The 26,191-nt window shown below is 48.6% G+C and overlaps 1 protein-coding gene across 1 annotated transcript in view; it reads left to right on the top strand.

The window, feature by feature from the left end:
- The first annotated feature begins 542 nt into the window (after positions 1-542).
- The window catches only part of LOC104055938 (guanine nucleotide-binding protein G(o) subunit alpha), a 47,197-nt gene continuing 21,548 nt past the window's right edge, over positions 543-26,191 (top strand). The window contains exon 1 of the mRNA XM_009557127.2: positions 543-728. Within this exon, the coding sequence (XP_009555422.2) occupies positions 580-728 (149 nt within the window). The 5' untranslated portion in view covers positions 543-579. The remainder of the gene's footprint in view (positions 729-26,191) is intronic.

The raw sequence follows: 26,191 nt of genomic DNA, 5'->3' as shown, positions 1-26,191 counted from the left end.
TCCCTCTGAGTCACAAGGTGCAGCAGCCAGCCAAGGTGGTCTGTGTTAACATGAATCAGGGAATAATGGGAATTCAGGAAAAAGAATGGGAATTCAGGAAAAGCAATACACCAGCCTCTGAAAAAAAAAAAAAACTGTTTCTGGAGCCTTTCTGCTGCACTTTCTGATACAAACAGCCCCTCCATCAGCAACGTTACACACTTGGATAAAACAGGTATCACTGCAGGATATGCATCACTTTGCTAGCAGTTTAAAACATGCTCTTTAAAATATGAATTCCCTTCTGTTCCCAAGAAGCTCCACACATTCACATTGCCAACTGGTTTGTCTGCTGGATGGAAATATTTGTTGACATGAGGCAGACTGCACAAATAACATCTTTCCTTGTGGCTTCCTTGTTCCATCCTCCTTTTGCGTTTTCTGCTGGATTGTACAGTGTGGCTCCTAAAGCCTCATCTTGAGAAACAGCCTCTTTACTCCTAATGGCTTGGTGAATTGCTTATGAAATCTCTGGCTCCCAATTCGGCATTGAGCATCTCTGTGATCTCTTGCTTCTTTCCTCTGCAGGCTGATGCCAAGATGGTCTGCGATGTCGTAAGTCGGATGGAGGACACAGAGCCCTTCTCTCCAGAGCTGCTGTCAGCTATGATGAGACTCTGGGCAGACTCTGGGATCCAAGAATGCTTCAACCGGTCCCGGGAATACCAGCTTAACGACTCGGCCCAGTAGTGAGTATTCCTGTCTATAGTCTTTTGTGTTAAGAAGCCTCATTTGGGCTTGTTAAAGTTTTAACTGAAGTCAGTGACCTCATAGCAGTGGGACGGAACACAGTTCTGCTTGCAGAGTGGGATGGATGCTGTGTCAGAGGCTGCTGCAAGGTGGAAAGGAGCGGGCAGGGCATTTTGTGTCCCTCTGGCCAGTCTGGGTTCAGGTTTGTGACCCCCGAGGCCGGTTTCCCAAACTGCTCCTGAACGGCTCAAGGTAGGTCTCTACAAACATGGACCTGGTGAGTAGAGACAGACCATGGACATAGCTGGCGGCTTCTTCATTTGTCTCATAGATAACAAAAGGGTGTGACCACCTGCTTTGTATGGCAGTACAGCTCCTGGCTTTGCTTTTTTGATAGTCATACACTGTACTGACAGGCAGCTGGATTACAGCCAAGGGTAAGGGACATCTTTGCAGTGGTGTTACGTTATTCTCGTAATACAGTTGGTGTCATCTCTACATTAGGGACCATATCCAGGGTTTTTTAATGGTGATTGTCTGAATCCATGACTTTGGCTCATCCCATGAATGGCTGCTCTGGCTCTGAAGAAACATTGAGTGCCTCCCAGGTTTCATTTCAGACCCATTCCTAGTGATAATTCATCCCATTCCTAGTGATAATTCATCCAATATGTTTGCCTCCACCTAGGCAAGGAGTCTAAAGCTTTTCATCCCATAACTGCTATCACAGTAGCTGCTGCAGTCGGGCAGAATGGTTCCTGGCCCTGTATTGTATCTTGGGCAGTAGTCAGTAAAACATGGTTAGGGATAAGCATAAGGAACAAGCAAGCACAGAGTGATCATTTTGCCAGTTATACCCTTGGACATTTCAGTAGTCAGGGAAATAGAGGCTTATTCAAGTGGTAACAGTGGAATGCCACGTCCATGTTTTTGGCTTTCACAATATCCTGTGTCAACAAATTCTCCAGCTAACTCAAGCACTTCTGGAGTTGTTATTGCATGTGTGGATTGTCTGGCATCGCTGCTTAGGGTTTTCCTGGGTATCTGTCAAAACAAGAACCCAGGCACCAGCATGGCTGATGAGTTTATTCTATGTGGTGGGCCTGATCATCCTCAGTTTTCACCAGCTGCTCCCATCCAAGCTGGCAAGGCAGTTCAGGAGTGCAGGATTATTTCTTCTCTCGCGGTGCTGCAGCAGAAGGCGGATGATGATACATCACTTGGCATTGACCAAAACCCAAATGGCAAACCTGCAGATGTGTGGTTGGTGTCACAGCATCCTACCCAACCATTTCTCACCATGAGCAAATGCATCTCAGGAACGATCCTGACATTATGCTGGTTTTTAATCACTACAGGATGGACATTCATGTTTAAACTATATTTCATTGACTGTAATAGCAAAGTCAGCCTTCTCTTGCCAGCACTTCTGTTCCCACAAAAGAAGGGTCTGACGGCATAAACATACCTTTAGAGATATAAATTATATAAAATGCCAGTCCTAATTGCGTTACAACCTTGTGGAAACTTCTTCAATTGTTTTAGAGTCAATTACCTTGAGGAAAGTATTTTGATTTCCCTTCCATGCAACCTAGCAGTGAAAATAATAAGCATAGCCCTCCCAACGTGACCAGCTGCTGGGCAATTCATCAGCAAGACCTCTGAAACCACAAGCGGTTTCTAGACATCAGCTGAAGAGGCTCTGTGGTATTCACAGTAATATCAGTGTGCAGTTGCAGCCCAGCAAAATGAATGCTGATGTCGTTAACAAAAATCTCTTGCATGCAGAGCAGGACACAAGCTCCTCCTTGCCTAAGGGGGGCTGTGCTGCCTCTTTCCTTAGCCATTGCTGTAGATCATGCCGTGGCTGGACACTTGGTTTCTCTGGGCTAGGTCAGACGTAGAAGCTGAAGATAACAAAGTCCTTTGCATTTACAGACCTACTGCCTCTGGTGGTTCTGTCACCGGGAGCAGAGATGCACTGTAACGTGTCCTGCTGTGCCTCTAGGCCGTGGTGCCATCACACCAGATGGTGATGCAAGTGAGAGCTCAGTTGGTGTTTATTCACGCCGAGTGGACTCCCAGTGAAAAGAGGCATTTTTTTTCATTTAATCCTTCATTGCTTTTCTACTGCGTGAGTGGAAGGTTTGAGACAGTTTTCTATTCCCCTTCTCTTCCCAGGAAAGGGCTTATCTTTATTGACACTGATACTGGATTTGAAACCGTAGCAACTACAAAATGTGTTTTCATTAGGGCTGAGAGAAATAAATTCCAGACAAGGACTGAACCTGACGTTCCCCAGAGTTTGATAAATAGTGAAGGGTAGTGAGCTGGACTGGCATCACTCTTATTTCAGCTTTCTCTTGGTGTTCAGCCATAGGGACTGGTGTTTTGCTGGCAAGAGGGACGTTTGTTGCAAGAGACAGACATCTCAATCCGTGGCTGCTCAGCACATATAGCAAAACCCAAAAGCACCCAGCGTCCAGGTCCTGTCATGGCCGGTACAGGTGGGACCTTCAGGAGTGGTCCAGGTGCTTCCGTTTGCCCAGAAGCCACACACTGGATGCCCTGAATGCTTTTCAGAAAGCCCTTTCCGCTGCCTGACTATTTCTAAGGAACAACCTATTAGGCTTCTCCGCGTCAGTGCTGCCGTCATCCTACATTGGTCTTCGGGTGCTTTACTTTGAGGTTGTTTTACATGGCTCGAAGAACAGGCCTTCTATTACGGCCTGGGAGACCAAGCCACAGGCTAATCAACAGCCTGCAAGAGCGAGCTGGAATACTCTCTGGCAGGTTCACAGATCACACTTTACAATACATCTTATCTGCAGAACATCTAAAATACACCCAAGGGACTCTATCATTAATTTCAATAGAAATAGATATAATATTTTGTATGAGCCCAAATAAGAAGTGGGCAACAATTCTCCTTTCAAAGAAGGGCAGGAGCACTTTGCTTTCTGCTCTTCCATACATGCCTCCCTAATGGTATGGACTTCCCTGCAAATCTTAGTTTTGCTGCTTCTAGGCTGTAATGTCAGCCTCTCCTCAGCAAGTATTTCAAAGCAGCAGCACTTCTGCAAATTAAAAAACACAACCAAGGAAGAAGGACGGTTCTGTAATGGACCTGCTCTGTCTTGGACAGCAAAAAGGTAAACCATAAGCACAGCAAAAGAAGGGGAGCAAGATGTAGTGATTGGTTTCATCTTTTTTCCTTACTGCATTTTTCCTTAGTTCCCTCAGGCAAATTTACGGGTGGGTTGAGTTCCGCATTCCTAATCTCTTGATTATGCTTTTATTCCTATTTCGTCTCCTCTTCTTTTCTTGTCTGTATGCCTAGGAGCTAAAACTACCTCTGATCATCAAAGAATCTGGGCACTGCTGATGTCTTTTTCTTCTCTGTCCAGTTTCTGTCTGTGGAAGCACATCTGTGACCCACATTTTGCTTTCAAAATCAGCAAAACAGAGGTTTCCAGCTGGTTTCCTTAATCTCCTACTTCTGTTCAGATTTTAAAATGGTCATTTGTTTCCTAGTCTCTAGCTCCTAACTAGCCTGGTCAGTGGAGTACAGTGCATAGGGCAGGTTTGATCTTAGCCACCCAGGGATGGGGACCTGCTTTGAATGGCCTCCAAACTTCAGGAAGGAGCAGACAGAGTATCCACACGAGCACCTGTTTTCTGTGTGCGTATTCAAACAGGCATAGGCCCTGATACATAGGCAGAGAGAGTTTGCAAGTACACTGACACAAAAAAGCCCAAACTCATCTCAAGTTATTCTCCTCCTGCCTCCAAGTACATTGAAAGATCATTTGGTAATGCCAGGGCTGTGAAACTGCCATGAAAACATGAAATATTTTAGCCCTGCATTCAGCCCATCCATCTTCACACATATTGGAGGTGTCAGGGCTAGGAAGCTTGTTGCTTTTGGCTCTCTCCATAGGGAGCGAAGGGAGGGAGAGATGCCTCCAGAAAGGGATATAGAACTCACTGCTCAGTGGAGAAAGAGAGACATGCAATTGTACCTACTGCTTTACCATAGCTAACCGCAGTCCCAATGCTTCAAGTCTTTGCCAAATACCAAGCCCAAACTAGATAACACTTTGGTCACCCTTATCTTCAAGAACTAGTCTGGCAGTGCCTTGTTGAAAAGTGGCAGCAAACTCAGAATAAAATACCACAGTGTCTTCCTTCTCACCCTGTATCGTGTAGGACCATTTTTTAGTCTCTTTTCCTTGCAAAAGAATTGTCTTTGCGTGATGGTATCACCTTCCCTGCTGATACTTATTGCATCCCACATGCCAAGACACAATTTGCATCGAGAAAACAGTTATGAAAGTAGAGCCAGATGTTGTTGAGATGTGGTGAACAGCTTCCAGACTCAGCCCCAAAAAGGCAGCATTTAACAACCCAGAGAGAGTGTAAAATCTCCATCCTTGGAAATACTCTACACTGAGCCACCTGAGCTAACTTTCAAACTCAATTCAACTTTGAAGTTGGCTCTGCTTTGACCAGAGGGATGTTCCAGATCAACTTCAGAGGTCCAGTCCAAGCCAGCACTTCTGGTTTTGTCTTTTGGTTTTTTCCCTTTTGCTCTTTCTCTCATGACAGTGGAGAACGGGTCTTCAGGGTTGCTTGCAGTCTCCTGTTTGTAGTCATGTGGGACCACGCAACTCTGTGATAATGCCCACATCTTGCAAGCCAGGGATTTAGACCACGGGACTGGTAGGGTATGGGAATTACACACGACTGACAAGACATGGTCTGATTTAATGAGCTGCAATTGTTGCTGGCTCTCAGCCTGAAGAAAGAAAATTTATAGGTCGACATTTTGCATTAATATTCTTATCAGGTGCGTAGATTTCATTTTCTCATCACAGCTTTCGCATTAGAATATGTTTTTCTGCACGCCGGTCTTACTCGTGCCTGTCACTTGTGCTCCCTTGCATTTAATCGAAGGGAGTAGCAGCATAAATGGAACAATCCAATTAATTGGAATGGCTTGTGTTGTGCTGTTTATTGAACAACCCACTTTTGTATCTCAGAGCCCATGCAATAATAAAGTGGAAAGGGAAAATCTGTCACAAGTAGAGATGCAGATTCATTCTGAATTTATGGTTTAATTTTCCCCATACGTAAATACGTCCACCAGCTTTGAATAATTAAGTTCCCCCTGCAATAAGCAAAACAAAACAGCTTGTAAAGGCGAGAGCTGGTTGACTGGAGTCACCAGTCTTGCCCAGTTTCCACAAATGAAATGCAAACAGATTTCCAGGGAGGAGCACCTTTGCAATGTCTGTTGGGGCCAGGTCTGGGATAGGGCTGTTTTTGCAAGGTAGGGGAGATAGGGGCAGGATGAGCACCAGCAGAGTCTAGCAGGTCTTGGACCTCATTGTTATCCTTGTAAATTAAGGAATTGCTGTTGTTTTGTGGCTACGTCTAGGGCCGAGTGTGAGCCAGAGGAAGGGCACAACATGAAAAATGTCTTTGAAATCAGATGGATGTTTTACAGCATCTCACCCTCAGTCTTCATCCACCGGGAGACCAAATCTCACCAAAAGTGGATGTGATCTCTCTAAGGGCTGCCTCTGTTGGCCCAGAGCAGGGTGGAGACTACGTAACAGTATCTTGAAGGCAAGTGTTAAACAATACTCACCTTCTCATTCCACCAAACACTGCCCAGAGAGCGTGAGGACTGAGCTTTGTCACAGAGAGCTCCTTACAAGCAGGAGGAGCAGAGATCTGCAGGGCTCTCTGCATAACACAGCTCCACGGTAAGCCCTTGCTATGATGCCCATCCTGCTTGGCCCCTTTCAGGCGCCAGCACAGAGGAGAGTTGCACTAGACTGGCTCTCTCCTGGGACACAGCCTGTCTGCGGAGGAGAGGCCACACAGAAGCTTGGTCCCAGAGCCAGGCTTTTCCCTTTACCTTTTCCAAGCCACGCATGCAAGCCATGGGGGAAAGGAGGAACTGTCTCAAAAGACATTTTCTGGCTGGAGCTCAGACAAATTCTTAAGAAAACCAAGGAGAAGGAAAAGCAGGAGGTCCTGTCTCTTGTGAACACATGGTTTCATAGAATCATAGAACAGGTTTGGGTTGGAAGGGATCTTAAAGCCCATCCAGTTCCACCCCCTGCCATGGCCAGGGACATCTCCCACAGGATCAGGGGCTCCAGCCCCATCCAGCCTGGCCTTGAACCCCTCCAGGGATGGGACAGCCACCACTTTCTGAAAGACTGTATCCCCTCTCAGTCTGTGCAAAGGTAATCTGAGATGCCATCACCCCCCGACTTAACTTGTTTCATGAAGAGGAGAAGCTACAGAGCTGGGCTTGTGGCAGCACCCAGCACCCTGTGGGAACATCCAGGAAACCACTCACCAGCTGAACCAGAGCTCTGATGCTTTGCTTGCTGCCTTTCCATCTGAAATAGCAAATTCTGCAGCCAGCTCCACTGAAAACTCAGCATCTCTTTAGATACGTATCTTGCAAACAAAAACTTGTGGTATATTGCTGTCACTTCCCCCCCTCCTAATCCTCTTTTACCCCCAAAAAGTCTCTGTAAGATCCATGTGAAGAGACCCAGGAGATAACACAGACTGTCCTGCAAGGAGGAGCAGAGAAGTTATCTAAGTAGTTCATTCCTCGGGGAGAAAGATGTAGCACCTGCTGCCTCCTTGACATTTTTCATTGTCGTGTCACATCACAACAGTTATCTTTGGAATGAAGATTAGCAAAATCTTAACATCGTGACTAAATAAATTGCTGTTTAATGACCCATCGTGCCAATTAGGGCTATCCCGCTATTGGCAAAGCTCCCATTCAAAGAGTCGGAGCTGGGCAGCAGTTCACACTGGCTGGAGGAGGGGACACTGCCAGAATTTGGGAACAGCCTCTTCTCTTTCCACATTTTCTGTAGAGATGCCAGCATCACTGATCAACACAGCACAGGGCATTTACCTCCAAGGAAAGCACAGTCTTGAACCCTGGATAATCTGTTCTCATTGTCGACTGACAGACCCAACAAGAATTTCTTCCTGCCTTGCGAAGGGCTGTGGGTGACAGATTCGGTGCAGAAAGATTTTACTTTTTTTTGGCTGAGTGTTTGTGTATTTTTAGGCTGAAATGTCCTTATGAAACCAGCTAGAGCTGGCAAGCTGCCACCAAGGGTTAGGGCTGAGGATTTTGTTGTTGTTGTTGTTGTTCTGTTCAATTCGGTTTTTCTCTGCTACCCCTAAGGTGCGCGCAGTTTCCCTGTCCCATCAGCTCTGCCTTTCAGTGCTCACACCCTGCAGCTCGCCCATCACCACAGACTTTCACCCCAACTTCCTTCCCATGCTGGAGTCAGCAATGCCAGCTGGGACACAGTTCCACAGCCAGGGAGCCCAGGGTCTCCTGGGAACCTGCAGTCCTTGCTCTTCCTCTCCTGCAGAGTCAGGGAGCCCAACCTTCCCTCTCTCTCTGTGCAGCTTTCTCACAGCTCTGCCGCCACAGACTGTCCTGCAAAGCAAACAGTAAAGTGAGGGCAGGAGATGGGGCATCTCCTACCAGCAAGCATCCTGATTGCTGTTCGAAGCTCCTTAGGGAATTGAGTAGCTCCAGCAAGGCAGATGTCCCTCTGCAGCATGGCTGCAGGCAAAGCTGCCGTGTCATGGCTCTTCTTCATGTGACTGCCATCAGGTCTGGCACTGTCTGCAATGCTGGGACGTGGCGGTGGTGCGTGGCAGGAACATGGGAATTTGTGTGTAGTCAGGCTCCGGCATGGAGCAAACCATCATGGGTCTGCAGGCACCGGTGGTGACAGTGTGACAGGGAGATGCTGCCCTCCCTCCCGCACCAGGGTTCCTATCCCAGAAATCATCCTGGTTTGGAAGGGAAAGTTGCAAAGGAGCTTTGCTGTGATGCAGAAAGCACATGGCTGGGCAGAGCTGCCTGCCACCACCCAGGGACGCACAGCTCAGGAGGAGCCACTCCAGCCCATGACAAGCACTACCAGGCAAAGCAAATAAGCTCCATGCCCTCAGGATGCAGTTATCTCTCTTTCCCCCTCCTTCACATTTTCACAGCCACCAGCCTTTCCCTGCCCCTGGGCTTCTCAGCGTGACGCTCCTCTCCCCTGACCACAGGAGGTACCATTCCAACATCCATCCATCACGCTGTCCACTCCTGCTCATGCTCAGGGCATGCACTGTGCTGGGACAGGGCGATTCATCGGGCCCCATGGCACAAGAGAGCCCAAAAAGCATTTGAGTGGCTGCTGGAGGTGTGCAGCCCCTGCCATTGCCCCCTGCCCTCTCCTGGGGACCAGCCTGGGCACACACACACACTGTCCCCACTGGAAGAGTGCAGCATCCCTGTGCTCAAGTATTTAAGGTCGGATGTTAAATCCAAAACCAATCATGAGCTTAGCTAAAAAGCGCCCACTTTTCAATATATATTAAGACAAGCATTGGAAGATTGCTTTTATCTGCTGCTTCTCAAGCCCTCTGGCTTATACGTTAAAGTCTTTTGTCTGTAAACAGGAGAGCTGGAAAGCCCTTTTTTATTTCCTTAAGCAAATAGTCCATCTAATATCCAGCCTTGAAGATCTGAGGCTTTAAGAGAGAACAAAAATGAAGAAGGAAAAAAATAGAAATGCAGCAAATATTGTGACATTTGCCATGAAATCACAGGACTCGGCAATCATGGGGAAGAAGCACCTGGAGCTATGCCCATGAAGGGAAGGTGGTACGGCCCCTGAAGGAAGGCAGAGCTCTCCAGGCCCCACCGAGAGCCTTGGTGCCCATTGCTCAATAGGCTGAAGCTCCTTGTCTCAGTTCCCTGAAGGAGACAATAACCGCTTTCCTATTTATGAGACATGGAGGTCTGCGGTGGTGAGAGCAGCAGAAGACAGCAGCAGAATGAGGCTATTGGGCTGGGCAAGAGGGCAAAGTATGGCACAGGGTGTCTGGGTGAGCCTCACCAGAGCAGAGCATCAGTATTCAGCCAAGACAGTCCTGCCGAAATCAGGATTCGCCTGGTAGAGCCCTGCGCACTGATCGTTTCACAGACTAATTGATATAATAGCTCTAATTAGCCCTGTAGCAAACACCACTTTGTTTCTTCCTTATCCAGGCCAAGCACTGAGCCAGTATTCAACCCCCAGCCATTGATTTTCTCCTGCTTTTTAGGTGGGAGAGGGGGAAATACGAGGTTTCTTTCTCCATGTAGAAGATGTGGCCAGGGCACGTATTTGAGCACGGCTGGTGCCATGCCCATGGTGCATACTCAGGGCATCTCGGAGTAAACCTGGCGCTGGGGAAGGTAGCGTGGCTGGACAGTTGGGAACGGCTGTGCTTTCCCTTGGGGTTTCACCAGCAGCCCTGCCGAGAGCAGCGGGCACGGCAGCTCCCCGGCGTGATGCCTCCAGCTCCACAAAGTCAGCAGGTCCTGGGGAGGGGACACATCGCACGGCTGTGGCCCTCTCCAGGGCTGGGTCAGTGCCAGGAGCAGGGTTCTTGCCAAGGGTTTCATACCTGCTTTTTCCCAACACACACACTGACGAGACGATCATTGAGTTGGGCCCATTCGAGCCAGGCAGGAGCCAGGCAGCATAGTGAGCCTGCTACACTTTGGGCAGATTTTTGACCTTTTCCTATTATTATCTTTTTTTTTTATCATTTCTTTCCCCTCCCTGCAACACACCGAGCTAGCACAAGGTCCGTAACAGTTTGTTCATTCATACTTCTTCCACTGACTACCTATTAGAGTAAAAACAACAGTGAGACTGCCTATAAACTATTATTTCACCTTCTCCAAATCTGTTCCATGCCTTCAGACCACTGATGTAACGCATAGATCCCAACCCACAACTCCTGTTTTGCCAGTGCCCATCAGAAAACCCTCTGATGTCCTGCACGCCTCTGACCATCCCAGCAGCCCTCGCTTGGGCTTTTGGGGCTAATTCTGTATGGGCGGGTGCAGATTGGGCACGGACTCACTCTGCTCTACAGGCACAGGCTCCACATAGGGCTGCTTTAGTCCAGTCATGACAGCACAGTTCAGAGCAGAAGGAGGCTGGAGTACAGCAGAGCAAACACCCATCCTCGTGCCAAAATCCTCATGCTTACACCTTCCCCATCTCCTGTCCATCTAAAGCATTTTAGTGCTTGAGTACCTGGAGAAGGCACCTCCTATGAGGTCCCTGAGGGTCTCTTCTGGGGCTGAATTTATTGAGAAAAAAAAGAAGAGAAATGACGCTGAGCCTGGATTTGAGGCAGCACCTTCTCTGTGCTGCTGGGAGGAGAGGGAAGAGATACAGGGGAGAAAGAAACCAGGCACCAACCGCACCATGAAGACACGCCAAGGAAGTGTCAGCTCGAGTTTTGACAGTTAGTCCAAGCCTTACTGGGGATTTATGATGCACTTTGCGTCATGCTGTAACCCCTTCCCTGCTGGGCTACATTGTCACTCCAGTGCTGAGCAGCGGGTTTGCTGGGAGCACCACCATTGAAAAGAAATTCAGTGTTCCAAAATTGCAAGCCATGAAACACCCCACGAGCAGTCTCTAGCTCTGAGGCTCTGACAGCACTTTCAATGGCATAAATCAGCATTTCCCAATCCCTCAGCATTGCTTTTGGTGCATAGGGTTTGACAATAGCATGAGAACTATTTCCAAATCCTCGTTCAGGAAAATACCAGCCAGTACATCCTACCAAGCAGCATTAGTATTAGTTTAAACAATTCCAGTTCCATGGCCCTGCAATCCCCAACATGAGAAAAACTGCACCAGGGAGTGTACTGAACAGTGACGCCAAATCTGCAATGGGCAAGAACAGGAGAAAGAAAGAGAGGCAGCTGACACTAGCTAGCAGCTGTTGAGAGCTGGGAATTGGTAGTGGAGTCCAGGCAAAAAGCTTTGCTCAAATTAAACTGACATTGGAAGCAGCAACTTTGCATTAAGAAATCCTCAGAGGAGTATCTCATTGAACAAAAATACATAAACAAAGAGGTGACATGAATGTGGAAGTTGCAAATAAACTCAGGATAAAAGGCTACACATTTCTACCCAGGAGCTCAGCTACCTGTATCCTGCCCTGGGGACCACCCTTAAGGATGCAAGAGCCTCTTCCCCACCCACGATGAAGAGCTGCATCTCATGATACAGAGGCTCGACTGGGTCCCAGCTGCATGCAGTCCTGAGTGTGACAGAGGGAAGCTTTCAGAGCAGGACACCCTGGGCGTACCTCTGGGTAACTTCTCCCCACCTACGGCTGCTCTCTGGGCAGGGCTGAGTGGGTGTCCCACTTGCCTGTGCTTCGCAGTGCCAGCGGAGCTTCCTTTGAAGCGCAGCGCAGAGGCAGGGCGGCGAGGTTCAGCCCTGCTGTGTCCATTCAGACATCTGTGATCGCTGTGGGAGACTGAAGGGCATCTACTTAAAATGGTTGGGAGTAAATAGAAAGCTACGAGCTGAGTGCACAGAGGTCACCTGTCTGACCTGTTTGTGTTACCAAAGGTTTCTCTGACACCAAGGGTATCCCTGCCCATGGCAGGGGGCTTGGACCTAGGTGATCTTTAAGGTCCCTGCCAACCCAAACTATTCTATGACGTCAGTGCAGGCACTCGTCTCAGTGTCTGAAGGAGCTGCCCAACCCCTTGGTCTGCCTGGTTCAGTCCATTCATTTCACTCTTTATCTTCCCTTGCCCTGGAACAGAAGTATCACAGGAGGGTCGTGGGTTCTGCTTTGACCCTGTTGGCTCTGCTTCACGTGTTGCTGCTTTCCACCAGTTTGACAAGAAATCTGGGTGTAGGAGCAACACCAGTACACTGTCTGAAATCCTAGCAAAGAACAGCGCAGAGCGGGATTCCCTTGCTCATTATGGCATCTTGCAGTGACAGTGGGGACCGAGCACCTTTGCTCCATGGGAGGGCTCCTATATGGGCATATAGCCCACATTAACAGGGAAAACCTGAATTAAAATTGAACAAAAATCCAGTATCTGCCTTTTAACATGCTACCTTGCATCCCCTGCCACGTGTTCCCATAACAACAGAGCCACATTACGCACCTCCGTGGTTCCGACTGCAGTGCCCCAGCTGCTCCCCTCATGCCGCAGCACGGCACGTCGCACTGGCTCCCAGCCCCCGCGCGCTGGGCGTGGACACCCTCTAGCACAAGGGACATGATCCTGGGAAATGCTGGCCGCCCGCTACCTGGCTCCTTCCTCCACACTGCTCATCCTCCTCCTTTTTCCTGACTTATACCTTAAATCTCACCAATCCAGGCCTCAGCCCTAGGGACAAGTGGGTCATATGGTGAGCGTGTGAAGAAGTCCCAACATGAACAGCGTATATGGGTGTGCGCAAGCAAGGCAACGGTGAGCAATGGTGCAGATGTGACCCAGACTCATCCTGCAGCCTTCCCTGTGTGGACAGAAGAGGGCATTCCTGGGATTCAGGGGGTTATTTTTATTTTCACTTTGCAGTGGGAGCCAAAAAGCTCTTTATTTTGAGAAGCTTCAAACGCTGATTGGGTACGGCTGATCCTTCCATCAGCTGGTGCAGTGCCACCAGATGAATAAATCTTGCACGCATCTGTAATTACTGCTTAGCTCGTGTTTAAATGCAGCACCATTGATCTGCAGAACTCATCAAAATCCATATAGGAGTGCATGAAATTATATTGGGCGGAGCAGAAAAGTACATGACAACATCCATTTTCAGCCTTCTTTGTTCATCCAAAAAAAAAAGAACATTTATTTATCTCTGTTCAAATTCTTGGGTTAACTCACGATTTAATTATCAATTGTGACACCATTTTATAGGCTGCTCTTGATGTAGGGAATGCGTTTCTGTCTTAGAATAGAACAGTAAATTTCTACCAGCCTTACAGCATCTGCCCCTACATGGGCAAAGTCCCTATTAAAAGCATGGAAGAACACCGCTGAAGGGTTATAAAACTCGGTACAAAAAGGTCTTGTGGTTAAAGCTCCTGTCTGCAATTTAGGAACCCCAAACTGACTTTAAAGGACCACCTTGGGCCTTCCGGCATGTCCTCAGGCAAATCATCTATCCCCTTAATACTTGTATTCCTCCTAAAGCGAATGCGATTAATAACATTTCCCTACTCCAGTAGGAGGTTGGAAGGACACATCAATCATGCTTAGCATGAGTTGAGTTGCTCCAGCAGCAGAGAGCGCAGAAGCACAGGCTGCGCAAGGGCGATGGTTGTGCTAACCAGCCATCTGCTTGAGATGCAGTCAAGAGGAAGCTCACCAAAAGCATTTATTGCCAATAAAGTCCATGTTGTCTGGAAGAACTCCTGATGTTTTCCAGACCCAACACTGCTCTGGGCCAGGTCCATCTTCCCAGTGGGCGTGAAGTGCTCCTGAGTTGGTTCAAACTTCTCCCACCAAGCAGGCAGGAGGATTCCTGGTCCACCCACCTGGCTTACCGCAGCACTCGGCCTGTGGCTCACTCCCAAGAGACATGATCACTGGCAGGTCCGTGGGCAGATGGCTGTATTTTTCATTATAAAGCTTCGTTCTGCTAGGGACGTGTCTGCAGGGTACAGGGGAAAGTCTCTGCACAATCTCAAGTGCAGAAACAGTAGCTGTCCCCAACCCTCATGAAGGAATATGCCTTGGAGGTGGTGTCCTCAGCTCATCTTCCACACCAGTTCTGCAGCCAGGCTGTCCTGCGCTGAATATCCCAAACTGATTTTATCACGCATATATCCTTGATGCACCTTCAGCTGAACAGAGGGATCAGCCACTCCTGCTGATTGCTGGGAGCAAACCTAACTACTATTAGGTGGGCTGCAGGAGCCTAACCTTCCAGAGGTGGTCATCTGACAAGAGGCTATGACTACAGACCTCTCTGAGGTTGCTCGTGTCTGCAACAGAGAGAGAAAGGAAATGTTGGTTGTCAGCAAGACATCTCACCAGCCCAGCCTGGACCAGGTGACAGCCTTCACTGGTGGGAACTATCAAACTATTTTGATACAATGCAAAGAAATCTCCTCCTAACAATGATTCAGCTGATTTTTTTCTAAAGGAATGAGAAACTCCATGAATTTTCCTTTACGTGTCTCTTCTTCTGCATCTGTCCTGAAACCAAAATGCCGCAATACCACAAGCAAAGCTGTTCTCAGAGGAGCCTCAGCCTGACAGCTGCAGAGAAGGACCGGAAAGTCCATTTGCACAGATTTTATGTGCCCAAGAGATCCACCTATGTCTGGGATAACCAAGACATTTTTAGCATGCAGCCAAGGGTAAAATTTCCAGGTTTTGCTAGCTGTGGGTCATAGCTGTCCACAGCAGAGCACTGTCTGATTTTGGTACCCACAGTTTCTAACAGGGATGCTTAAATGAGATTTGAAAGCAGAAATCTCTATAGCTTGCTAATAGGTCAGGAGAATGGACAGATGAGAAGGTCCAGAAACATGATTCCCACTCCAACACCAGCAACCCATCTTTCTCAGCATGCTGAGTGTATAAATGAGGCCTTTAATTGAAGTCAGCTCCCAACAGACCCAGCCCACTCATCGTAATTGCACCATCATCCAGCTATGGGCATCCTCTGTCTACTCAATACAAGAGTGCAGAACTCATTAAATAATGCTTTCCTTCGTGTCATAGAGTTAATTTTCTTTCTGGTAGCTGGTGTATTGCTATGTTTTGGATTTGGGGTGAAAATAATCACAGAATCACAGAATCACAAGGTTGGAAAGGACCCATTGGATCATCGAGTCCAACCATTCCTAACACTCCCTAAACCATGTCCCTAAGCACTTCATCCACCCGTTCCTTAAACACCTCCAGGGAAGGCGACTCTACTACCTCCCTGGGCAGCTGTTCCAGTACCCAATGACTCTTACTGTGAAGAATTTTTTTCTGATATCCAACCTGAACCTCCCCTGGCGGAGCTTCAGGCCATTCCCTCTTGTCCTGTCCCCTGTCACTTGGGAGAAGAGGCCAGCTCCCTCCTCTCCACAACCTCCTTTCAGGTAGTTGTAGAGAGTAATAAGGTCTCCCCTCAGCCTCCTCTTCTCCAGGCTAAACAACCCCAGCTCTCTCAGCCGCTCCTCGTCAGACTTGTTCTCCAGCCCCTTCACCAGCTTTGTTGCTCTTCTCTGGACACGCTCCAGAGCCTCAACATCCTTCTTGTGGTGAGGGGTCCAGAACTGAACACAGTATTCAAGGTGCGGTCTCACCAGTGCTGAGTACAGAGGGAGAATAAACTCCCTGGACCTGCTGGTGGCCAATGTTGATAACACGCTGAAGTTTTTAGTCAGAATCATAGAATCACAGAATGGTTGGTTTGGAAGGGACCCTTAAGATCATCCAGTCCCACCCCCTTCCATGGGCCGGGTCACCTCCCATTGGTTGCTCCAAGCCCCATCCAACCTGGCCTTGAACCCCTCCAGGGATGGGGCAGCCACCACTGCTCTGGGCAACCTGGGCCAGGGCCTACCCACCCTCACAGTGAAGATTTTCTTCCTAAGATCTCATCTAAATCTCCCCTCTTTCAGCTACCCTCTTCCATTTATTGCTAACCAGTCGAGGAGTTTTCAGCTTCTCATGCTGGCCTGCCAGCAAGAAGATGAGGCATGGACATAAAGCTGGGGGGGAACAGAACCAGGACAGCTGTCCCAAACTGCCCAAAGTGTTGTCTCATACCGTACAACATAGTGCTCAGTGCATAAACGGGGGAATTGGTCAGGGGCCAGTGATCACTGCTCAAGGGCAGGCTGGGCTTCGGCCATGGAGTGGTGAGTAACTCTGTTGTGTGTCACTTGTTTGTATATTCTATTATTATTACTATTATTATTTCTTACTATTGTAGCTCTCTTTTGCCATCCTATTAAACTGTCTTTATCTCAACCCACGAGCTTTACCTTTTTCCATTCTCCTCCCTATCCCACTGTGGGGCGGAGGCGAGGTGAATGAGCAGCTGTGTGGTGCTGAGTTGTTGAATGGGGTACAACAATACCTCAGTGAATCTCCCTGGTCAGTGGCTGATCAAAAGGCTAAAGTCCACAGGATTGGTTTCATCTGTGGTCACGGCTGTTTGCTGTCTCGGTTAAGAGTAATTCTGAGTAATGAGCTCACGAGATTGCCCTGAGGCCAAATCAAATTGGCGGCTGTGTGATGTAAGGAGTTCTGGGAGCATGTGGGGCCGCAGTGGGATGGGGTTGTTGATGTTTCTGCCCTGTTTGGGCTGAGCGGCCGAGTGTCGTGTGGATGAACCAGCCTCCTCATGCGGACACACCAGGAGCCCCGCTGCAGTCCAGGGGCTATGTCCTCTGATCAGGGCTCCTTCCTAGAACAAGCCCTTCATTATCCCAGACTCCCTGCAGTTTATTTTTAGCCCCTCCTTTTCTTTCCTTTCTTTTTTTTTTTTTTTTTTTTTTACAGTCAGCTCCACTGTCAGCAGGTTGATAACAGCAGTCCTGGAGCGAAAAAAAAAAAGTATCAAACCCACTTACATAAAGGTTGCATAAAGGTTTAGGCATAGATCCTGCTTGCTTCCAGGGTGCTGAGTCCCACCATGCCTCATCCCCGCTCCAGCCCAGCTACTGTCCTTCAGAGCTGGTCATCAGAAGGAGGCAGAGGCTTACGTAAAGCAAGAGCTAGGCTGGAGCTGTTGAGCCTTCCTCTGCTTCAGCCAAATTCTGATGAGTGCATGCGTCTGCCCTCGTGTGCAGAGAACACCTGCACGCAGGGCCACCAAGAGAGAAGACCTTGCACAGTCTGAGCCGTGCGTCATCCCAGTGGGCTTGGATTTACAGAGTGCTGCTGGAAAGATTCAGCCAGCCCCCATAAAAATCTTTTGCTTATAAAACAAAGGCGTAGGTGCCCTGTGGTCAGCGGCTCTGCGCTAAACAATTATTTAAGTCACAGAGACTTCATATAAACAGCAGCATTGCCCAAATGAGGATATGTCTAAAAGGGATCGCACCGCTGCTAGCAAACCATGTTCACCAGCTCTGCCCGTGCAGCGGCTCTAATGGACTGGCATTAAACTCTTTGGTTCTCCAGGTAGCATCATATAAAGCAGACAGTTATGTAAAGAACAAAGCAGTTGTGGCTCACTCCTTTCCCCACCTTGGATAGGATCCAGGAGATCAGGAAACCCCCTTCCTAGTGTGACAAAAGGCTCCAAAGAGCTGCCATGCAGGCTGTCTCAGGACTAGCACAGAGATGCTCTACAGGGAATGTGTGGAGGTCTGTGGAGATGTCTACAGAGAAATAAGTGGGGAACAGGGAGGAAATAAAGGACAGCTGTTCCCATACAGTAACTAACAAAGTTAAACTCTGACATGGCAGTTTAAAAACTGGAAAGAGGCAGTTTTTCACAGTCAGAGTAGCTGAGCTGGGAAATTCCTTGCTGCAGATGTGACTGGTAGAAGTTTGCATGGCTTCAAAAAGCGCCTAGATAAATTTCTGGAAGAAAAATCATGGAGGGGTGATAAACATACAGATGTCAGCCTTCTCTTTGAAACTCCATTATCCATATGAAGTACTGGAGGCTGGAAAAACTGAGTACTGCATACTCACCCTGGATTCATACTCCTCTCTCAACATCTGCTCTCCGACACTACTTAAGCTAGGTAGGTCATTGATCTGATCCAGATGCGTTGGTTTTTTCTTTTGTGAGGGCTCTAATGTGTAAAAAAATCTTTATCATCCCCTCTTACATGCCATCCAATTTTCAAATTCCATTGCAGAAAGGTGAGCCCACATCTGCTTTCCCTGCGTGGCTCCAAAACTGTTTCTGAGTAGATTTTTAGAGTTCGCTTTTTAGCTTTTCCCCCACAGCCCACCTCTCCCCCAGCCAGAACTCTCTGATCACAAACTCAAACTGTATCACAGTGTCCTTTTATTCCAGCGCTAACAAGGCCGTTTGCATTGCTGACCAGACCACCACCAGTGAGCAAAGCGAGCCAGAATCTTACTCCTTAGCTCCAGGTCCCTGTCTGTCCTGAAGTACCTTTGTTGTATGGTTGCTGTTTAGCGACTCTGCTCATCCAGATGCGATGCTAAAAATTATTCTGGATCCAGTCACGCCTTGGAAAAATGCAATTCTAACTAGGACAGCTAAACTCCAACCTGGTTTTGTTCATTCCCACCGCCTATCATTAGTATGAATATCAAGCCTGTCAAGTTGATTTTGATGTACAAGCCCTGTACAGCCTTGCTTCAATGTAGGGTGGGAAAAAAATGCCTTGCAATGTAGCATCCCTACTGTTAAGATTTGGCACCGTTCTTAATAGCAAGGATCATGACAGGCTGAGAGAATTGGGGTTGTTCAGCCTGGAGAAGAGAAGGCTCTGAGAAGACCTTAGAGCAGCTTCCAGTACCTAGAGGGGTTCCAGGAGAGCTGGGAAGGGGCTCTCTCATTGTTAGAGAATGCAGGGATAGGATGAGGGGGGACAGTTATGAGCCGAAAGAAGGGAGATAGAGCTGGGATATTAGAAAGAAATTGTTTCCTCTGAGGGTGGGGAGGCCCTGGCCCAGGTTGCCCAGAGCACTGGTGGCTGCCCCATCCCTGGAGGTGTTCAAGGCCAGGTTGGATGGGGCTTGGAGCCCCTGATCCAGCGGGAGGTGTCCCTGCCTGTGGCAGGGGGTGGAGCTGGATGCGTTTTGAGGTCCCTTCCATCTCAAACCATTCTATGATTTCATGATTTGCCATGGGAAAGTAATGAAAATCCAGAGCATCCATTTTCATTCAGGAAAATAACCCCAGTAATCTCTGGGCTTGGTGACCACCGCTCCTGCTGTTAGCAACCTGCAAGAAGCAGGCTCTAGAAGCGTCTTGTTGATGGCTGGGTTTGGGACAGGGAAGCTGACTGGCTCGCTTTGCTCACTGGTGGAGGTCTGGTCAGCAATGCAAACGGCCTTGTTAGCGCTGGAATAAAAGGACACTGTGATACAGTTTGAGTTTGTGATCAGAGAGCAGTCCATGCTGCTATCTCATCTGGTTGGATGTAAGATGATATTTATCGTTAGGAGTGGTGGCAGGACAGTAGAGCATGACATGTAATTCACAGGATTCACATAAAGGCAGGCCTGACTGAGTGAGGAACACAGGCACAGGTGGACACAAAACAGGTTGCCCAAAATCCTGGGCTGAATTCCCAAGACCTCCCTTCTCTGGACTGGGCTCAGAAATGCCAGATAACACTCTTGCCCTCTCAGCTGAATTATTTATCTCCTAGGGTCTCTTCCTCCTGCCTGCTATAGCCCACCTGGGAGCGCCCAAGGGGCAACACATAACACCTTCTGGCTTTCCTTAGGAGCTCAGGAGGGCTCTGCACACGCCTGTGCACGTCATGATCCCTGCCCTTAGGTGGGACTGATTTCTGGAGGGACCCCATGCTACAGCATGACTACATTTCAAGGCTTTTGTAACTGATGAGTATTTAAGACACATGTTGCATCAGCGCTGTGCGTGCTGGACAAGTGCTGGCTTCTGAAAGCAGGCAGTGATTTATTTCCCCCCTTCCCCTAAAATAACGCAGCAGATATGGCTGGGCATGGCGTCTGCAGGAAGAACGCTGTGGTGCCACAGCCTCTGGGTGTCTGCACAGCGCCAGCTGCCCTGGGCAGCCATACTGAGCTGTATCGCACCTGCAGGAGCAGCACCCATACAGTTTTTGTGGTACCAAATACAACAAGAGTTTACTATGCTGTTGACATCCCTAAGCCCAGTGCTTATCCTCTGAATTTTTACTCTACAGTCACTAAATATTATGTGCTCTTAATGCTAAGTATACATTGAGTTGTGTGTTCATCAGTGAAAGAAGGGAAGTAGCTATACTACAAGCTAAGCTCAAATGCAGATATCTTTCCGCCCATGAACTAGGTAGGAGTGCACAGGTAGAGCCATCTTCACACAGAGTTAGAAGAGATGGATCCTATGCATGACAATCTTGATTAAAAACTCAGCATTTGCCAGGACATGATGTTGGGGCTGACCCTTGAGTGTCTCTGTATGTGGAGTAGAAAATAACCCAGCAGTGACTCAGCTATGTCTGTTGATAAACGAGGATCTGTTTTTTCAATCAAATAGGGCTCAAGCCAACAAAACGAGGTTGGGTTATCCCACTCATGGCCTTTCCTTCACAGAGGAGATGTGGATAGAGGCCAGGACCGGCAGGACAGAGGAGCAGCTGGGAAGATGTCACTGTATCCAGACTTGCTCCCCTGATGTTCCTGCTCCCCTGTCTGCATATCCACCCCAGACCGAGACCCAGGCTGTGGCTGCTGCTGCCCCACTGCTTGTTGAGCTCTGAGGACGTGAGCTCAGCCTCTGTGCAGTGTCAACACCTCAGATGTGAGCTGAATGCTGCCTGCAAAGACTGCCAAGGTGTCACCTTTGAGTCAAGACAATCTTAACAGACGTTTAACCATGTTATTGCCATTAACCTCAACAGGCATGAATGTATGTCTGTGTAGGCCTTGCCACAGGCATCCAGCTCTGACCATGGCCAGGGACCTCAGCGACACTTGTTCCTACAGACGACCAACCAGCAGAGCCTTCGGCACAGGCAGAACAACGCCGGGTGGAGGTTCCCATGGTGGCAGAGTGCCTGGGGAGGGGTCCCCGTACACGCATTGCACATAGGCTGCTGCTGCCAGTCCATTACCACGGGATAACCTGGACAACAGTCCTTTCCGCATGCAGTGTCCCTGGCATCGATGCATGTTCCCTGCCACATGCTGTTGGAAACGGCAAAGGAAGGCGCAAGGAACTATATTTACTCTCTGTTTTCAGTATAACGGTGTAGAGATATTTAATATCTGCTAGTCCTTATAGAGTGTCTGCCTTTCGTAGCCTCAGTTCGATGAGGTCCTCTCCCTGTATTTCAGAGATGCCATTTCTTGTGCGTTTTGCTTTTAGAAGTGTAATATAGTCGGGCTTCACCGCCCTGAGCCTGATAAACCGGGTGACTCAGAAACCTGCAATCTGCTTCAAAACAAAGCATTTAAGATAAAAGATATAGGCAGTCATGGAGCTGCTCAGCTCAGAAGTATAATGCTAGGGGGTTACTCATGTACTCAAAAACCTTCTAACCTTTCTTCAGCATTTTTTAACCCCTGCAAGCCCTGGGCAAGGCAGGCTGCAAATAAGAGCTGATGTGTCATTTCAGATACGCTTCCCACTCCAGTGTGCGAACCCCGGGGCTGGGAAGTGAAAGGAGTTCTGATGCCAGCACTGTGCAACAAAGATGTCACGGAAGGGGGAGAGCTGAGCACTTGCTCTGTGGCCTCCGAAGTGCTCTTATTTCTGCTGGTTAAACAGATGCCAGCTTCTGAGGGGATTATGTGTCATCAAGCCTGTTGGCTGCAACAACTAATTATCTGCAGCAACAGTTTGGCTTTGAGATTTGCAGTTCAAAGGGCAAACCAGGAGTGCTGCCATCGAGCACCATGTGTAGCAATTTGTCCCCACTTCAGTTTCCCTCTTCCCAAAGAGGTGACAGCCCCACAACATCCCACCCTCTGCCAGCTCAGGCTCACACCCAACAGAGCAGCTAGTCCTTCCAAGTCAGGAGCACCAGCGCTCCGATGAAGCCTCGGAGGTAACTTCAGCAGGAACCAAGGGGAGCAAGCAGCAACTTAAAGCAGCTCGGCATCCAAAGAGAAGCCTGTCTGAGCTTCCCATTCCTGCAACTGGATGTCAGCATGGTGGCCATGCCACAGCACGCATGAGCTTCATGAGGCGCACACGCCAACAGTGTCTAGCTCAGCTGTCACCAGGTCCAGGGGGGAAAAAAGAATCTGCTGCAGCCTGAGATGAGAAAAATTCCAGAGGAGTGCAGCCAAAGGAGTAAACAGTTCTGGAATGCAGCCTCGAAACCAGCACTGAAAATGTTGTATACCTTCATATAAATTGATGGCTGACCCTCATCAGGACTACCGGGAACAAATGCAAAACAGAGCCAGGCAGCTGAAATGATGTAAGGCACTGAGAAACACGGGGAGGATGATGGAAAAGACTAGAAATGAGGAAAGAGATGAAGAGGAGAGTTAACATAAAAGACAAAGGGTGTATTGGCAAGCAGCTGGGCTGGGTGCATTAGCATGGGAGACCCTGAGGCACCAGACTCACAGAGCTCGGTTCCCCTGAAGCCAGGGAAGGCTGAGTATCAGGAATATTGAGCATTTCTCCATCACAACACCAGTTAAGCTCTGGGAAACAGTGCCCTCACCCGGACAGCTGCTAGATACCCTCCCAGCCAAGGTTCCTGTGAAGTCATCCCAACTGGGATCGGAAGATGAATGCTGTCAGGGAGGAGAGGGTAGATGGGGTGGATCCTGCTTGGCTCTGCTCCCTCTGTCACTATCATCCTGCTTCCTCGAGGGGCTGGCAGGCTACTTCAGCTCCCCCAAACCTCTGACCCCCAGAGTAACTCCAGTGGAGCCAGGGATGTGAGGCCGCATCACCTCCATGCACAAGGATGCGAAGGGAGGCAAGGCTTTCCAAGCCTCAGAGAAACCAGGTTGCATGCAGGATGAAATCAAATCTGGAGCTAATTCGCTGTCAGGCAGCCAAGGGGAACACTGCATGGAAGAGCTGTAGGCTGAGCACACTGGTAACAAGAGTAAGAACCCCCTGAAGTCCCAGCATGCCGCCTGGGGTGTAAAGGAAGCTCCTGTTCACAAGCAAATGATCACACATTGAAGGCAGTAATTACAGTAACAAAATCCTCTGTCTGTGAGCTGCTGTGATGCTGTGAGTCCTTCGGCCAGTTTGCATTCATTTGTGGTACTCCTAGCATTAAAGGAGGGCTGGAGCACCTCCCGTATCAGGACAGGCTGAGAGAGTTGGGGCTGTTCAGCCTGGAGAAGAGAAGGCTCCGGGGAGACCTTAGAGCAGCTTCCAGTGCTGAAAGGGGCTCCAGGAAAGCTGGGGAGGGGCTCTGGATCAGGGAGTGCAGGGGCAGGACAAGGGGGAACGGTTTTAAGCTGAAGGAGCCAGGGCGATTGAGATGAGATTTAAAGAAGAAATATTTTCCTGTGAGGGTGCTGAGGCACTGACCCCAGGTTGCCCAGAGCAGTGGTGGCTGCCCCATCCCTGGAGGGGCTCCAGGCCAGGTTGGATGGGACTGGAGCCCCTGACCCAGGGCACGGGGTTGCATCTTGATGGGCTTTAAAGTCCCTTCTGACCCAAAATACAGATGGTTAAGATGGAGGAAACGATGAAGGTCTTCAGAGTACTGCCAAGAGCTGCAAGAGGGAAAGAAAATTCTCCCTTCTCTTATACCTCCACTTTTTACAATCACCTTGAAATGTTTTGTTCCTGAGGACAGAGGAGGGTCTGGGCACTGCAGAGCCACCTCAGTCTGCAGGCACATATGAAGAGATGTCTCTTAAATAACAGGAGCTGACAGCAGTTGTGAATAGATGGGTGATGGCAACTTCAGCTACCGCAGCAGAGGATCTGATTTCAAAGGAAGCCCCATTCATCCACCCAGGGCCCATCATAAGGCTATTAATGGAGCATCTGTCACAAAACCACAGTGCCTTTGAAAAACAGCACAATATAAACAAGCCTGCTTAGGTTATATACTTCTCTCTGGGTGATGTGATTCTTGCAATTCTTTAGCGAAAATGAATGCAAAAGATGGTCGGTAGCCAAAATAGGTGCTTAAAGTGGGGTGAGGTTTGTTTTTCACCTTAGCATGGAGTTTGGTTGCCTGTTTGTTTTTCCAGACCAGTGGCATAGGCACGAAAGCCGGTGGCAGTGAGTTTTCTCGGGTAGAGGAGTGAACAGCCACAGCGTACAAGGTGTCCTGCTTCGGAGCCCAGGCTCAGAGCACTCCTTCCAGGACACAAATAGAAAGCCTTTTCCTGCTTTCTGATGCAACAGGGAAAGCATCTACAGCGCAGCACAGGGCGTCGCATTCGGGCCAAGTGGGATGATATGCTTTGGCAAGGGACGGGGGGAAGGGGACTCACTACCGAGTCGATATCATTGGGTCACACGTAAGGACAAAATCCACACTCTATGTTAAAAAAACAAACAAACTCATTTAGCCAAACTGAAAGAAAAAGTCAGGCTTAGACATCGTGGCTATCTTATTGTGAATGGTTCTGGCCCACACCTTCTTGCGCTCACCGGTGAGCCCATACTCACCAAAGACAGCAGTGTCTTCTCCTTCCCTACAACTGTACCTCTCCTCTTCCTACTCTTTATCCTCTGTAAAGCTGCATTGGACAAAGCCGCCATCCTCTGGCTGACACGGAACGGGTACTGTCCCATCCTGCCCCAGCACATCACCTCATGCCCCGCTGCCTCCTTGGGTGACACCAGGGCTGCCAGAAACACAGGGATCAAGAGGAGATCGCCACACGTGCACAGATCTGCTTTATGACAGTCACAGTATATTGAAAGCATCTCGTGCATTCAGTTGATGCTCCTGGGGCCACAGGTGGGCATTTAGGCCCTCTAACGCGCATCAAACCCCCTTTAAGAGGAACTGGAGCGTCTGGGTGCAGCTCAATGGCAGCAAGAAAGACTTTACTGTATAATGCAGCTGTGTGTCCATATTCCTCTTTTATTATAAATTATTTTCAATTGGTCCAAGTTGTTTAGAAAAACTGTCTTGATTGTGGTCATATGCGTGCAGCTGTTGGGTTCTCTGCATTTTATGACAAAAGACAGGACTTCCTACCCAAATTTTCAGCTCATGGAGGCATAGATTTTCATAGATTCATAGATTCGTTTATGTTCATAGATTTTAAGCCTAGAGTAGAATAAGGGAAAATGTTTTCAAACTATTGAAGCATTTTAGAAAGCTAAATTTCCCCTCTACCTTCCCTCCCTGCCCCACAAAAAAACCCAAACTCCCACATGTTTGTACTCCCACATGAAAACCATAAAACCGCGCCCCCAGATTTTGTCCAAGCACTGCATCTCCCACAGTGCCAGCCCTATGCTGGATGTTAAACTGAAGCAGGGACTCACTCGGGCAGAGTCACCTCCCTTCATTCGAGCTGATTAAAAGCAACGCATGTCATTGGAGCAAGCTGTCCTGTCTGCCTCCTTTCCCAGCAGAGACAGAGGCTTGTCCCAACCTGTCTGTTCTGGGAATGAGACCTATATGCTCCAATCTCTTATCTGTATAAACCCTTACAGAAAAGCATGTGTGTGTACAGCACCCAGCACAAGGGACCGACTGGGACCTTAATCCCTCAGGGAACAAAAATAGCAAGTAATATTAAAACTGTGTGTGTGTGTTCACAGATTGCAGTCAGGGCTCACAAACACACGCACGCTTAATTTCCTGCGTTCGGTTCACTATCAGATTTTATGCTTAGGTTAGTGGGGTTTGTTAGCATTTCTTTTTCCTCAGAGTAGGATTTTTTTCTCTTTAACTGCAACACATTGAGCCATGAAAAGTGAGATTGAAAAGGATTAATAGGAAGCTGAAGGATTCATCTGAGATTGACGAAGATTAATGTGTGTGTCTTATT

Source organism: Cuculus canorus, chromosome 13 (assembly GCF_017976375.1).
Source record: "Cuculus canorus isolate bCucCan1 chromosome 13, bCucCan1.pri, whole genome shotgun sequence".
In the NCBI taxonomy this organism is placed as follows: Eukaryota; Metazoa; Chordata; class Aves; order Cuculiformes; family Cuculidae; genus Cuculus; species Cuculus canorus.
Note: the sequence above shows the minus strand (reverse complement) of the source record. Positions and strands in the feature narration are given on the sequence as shown.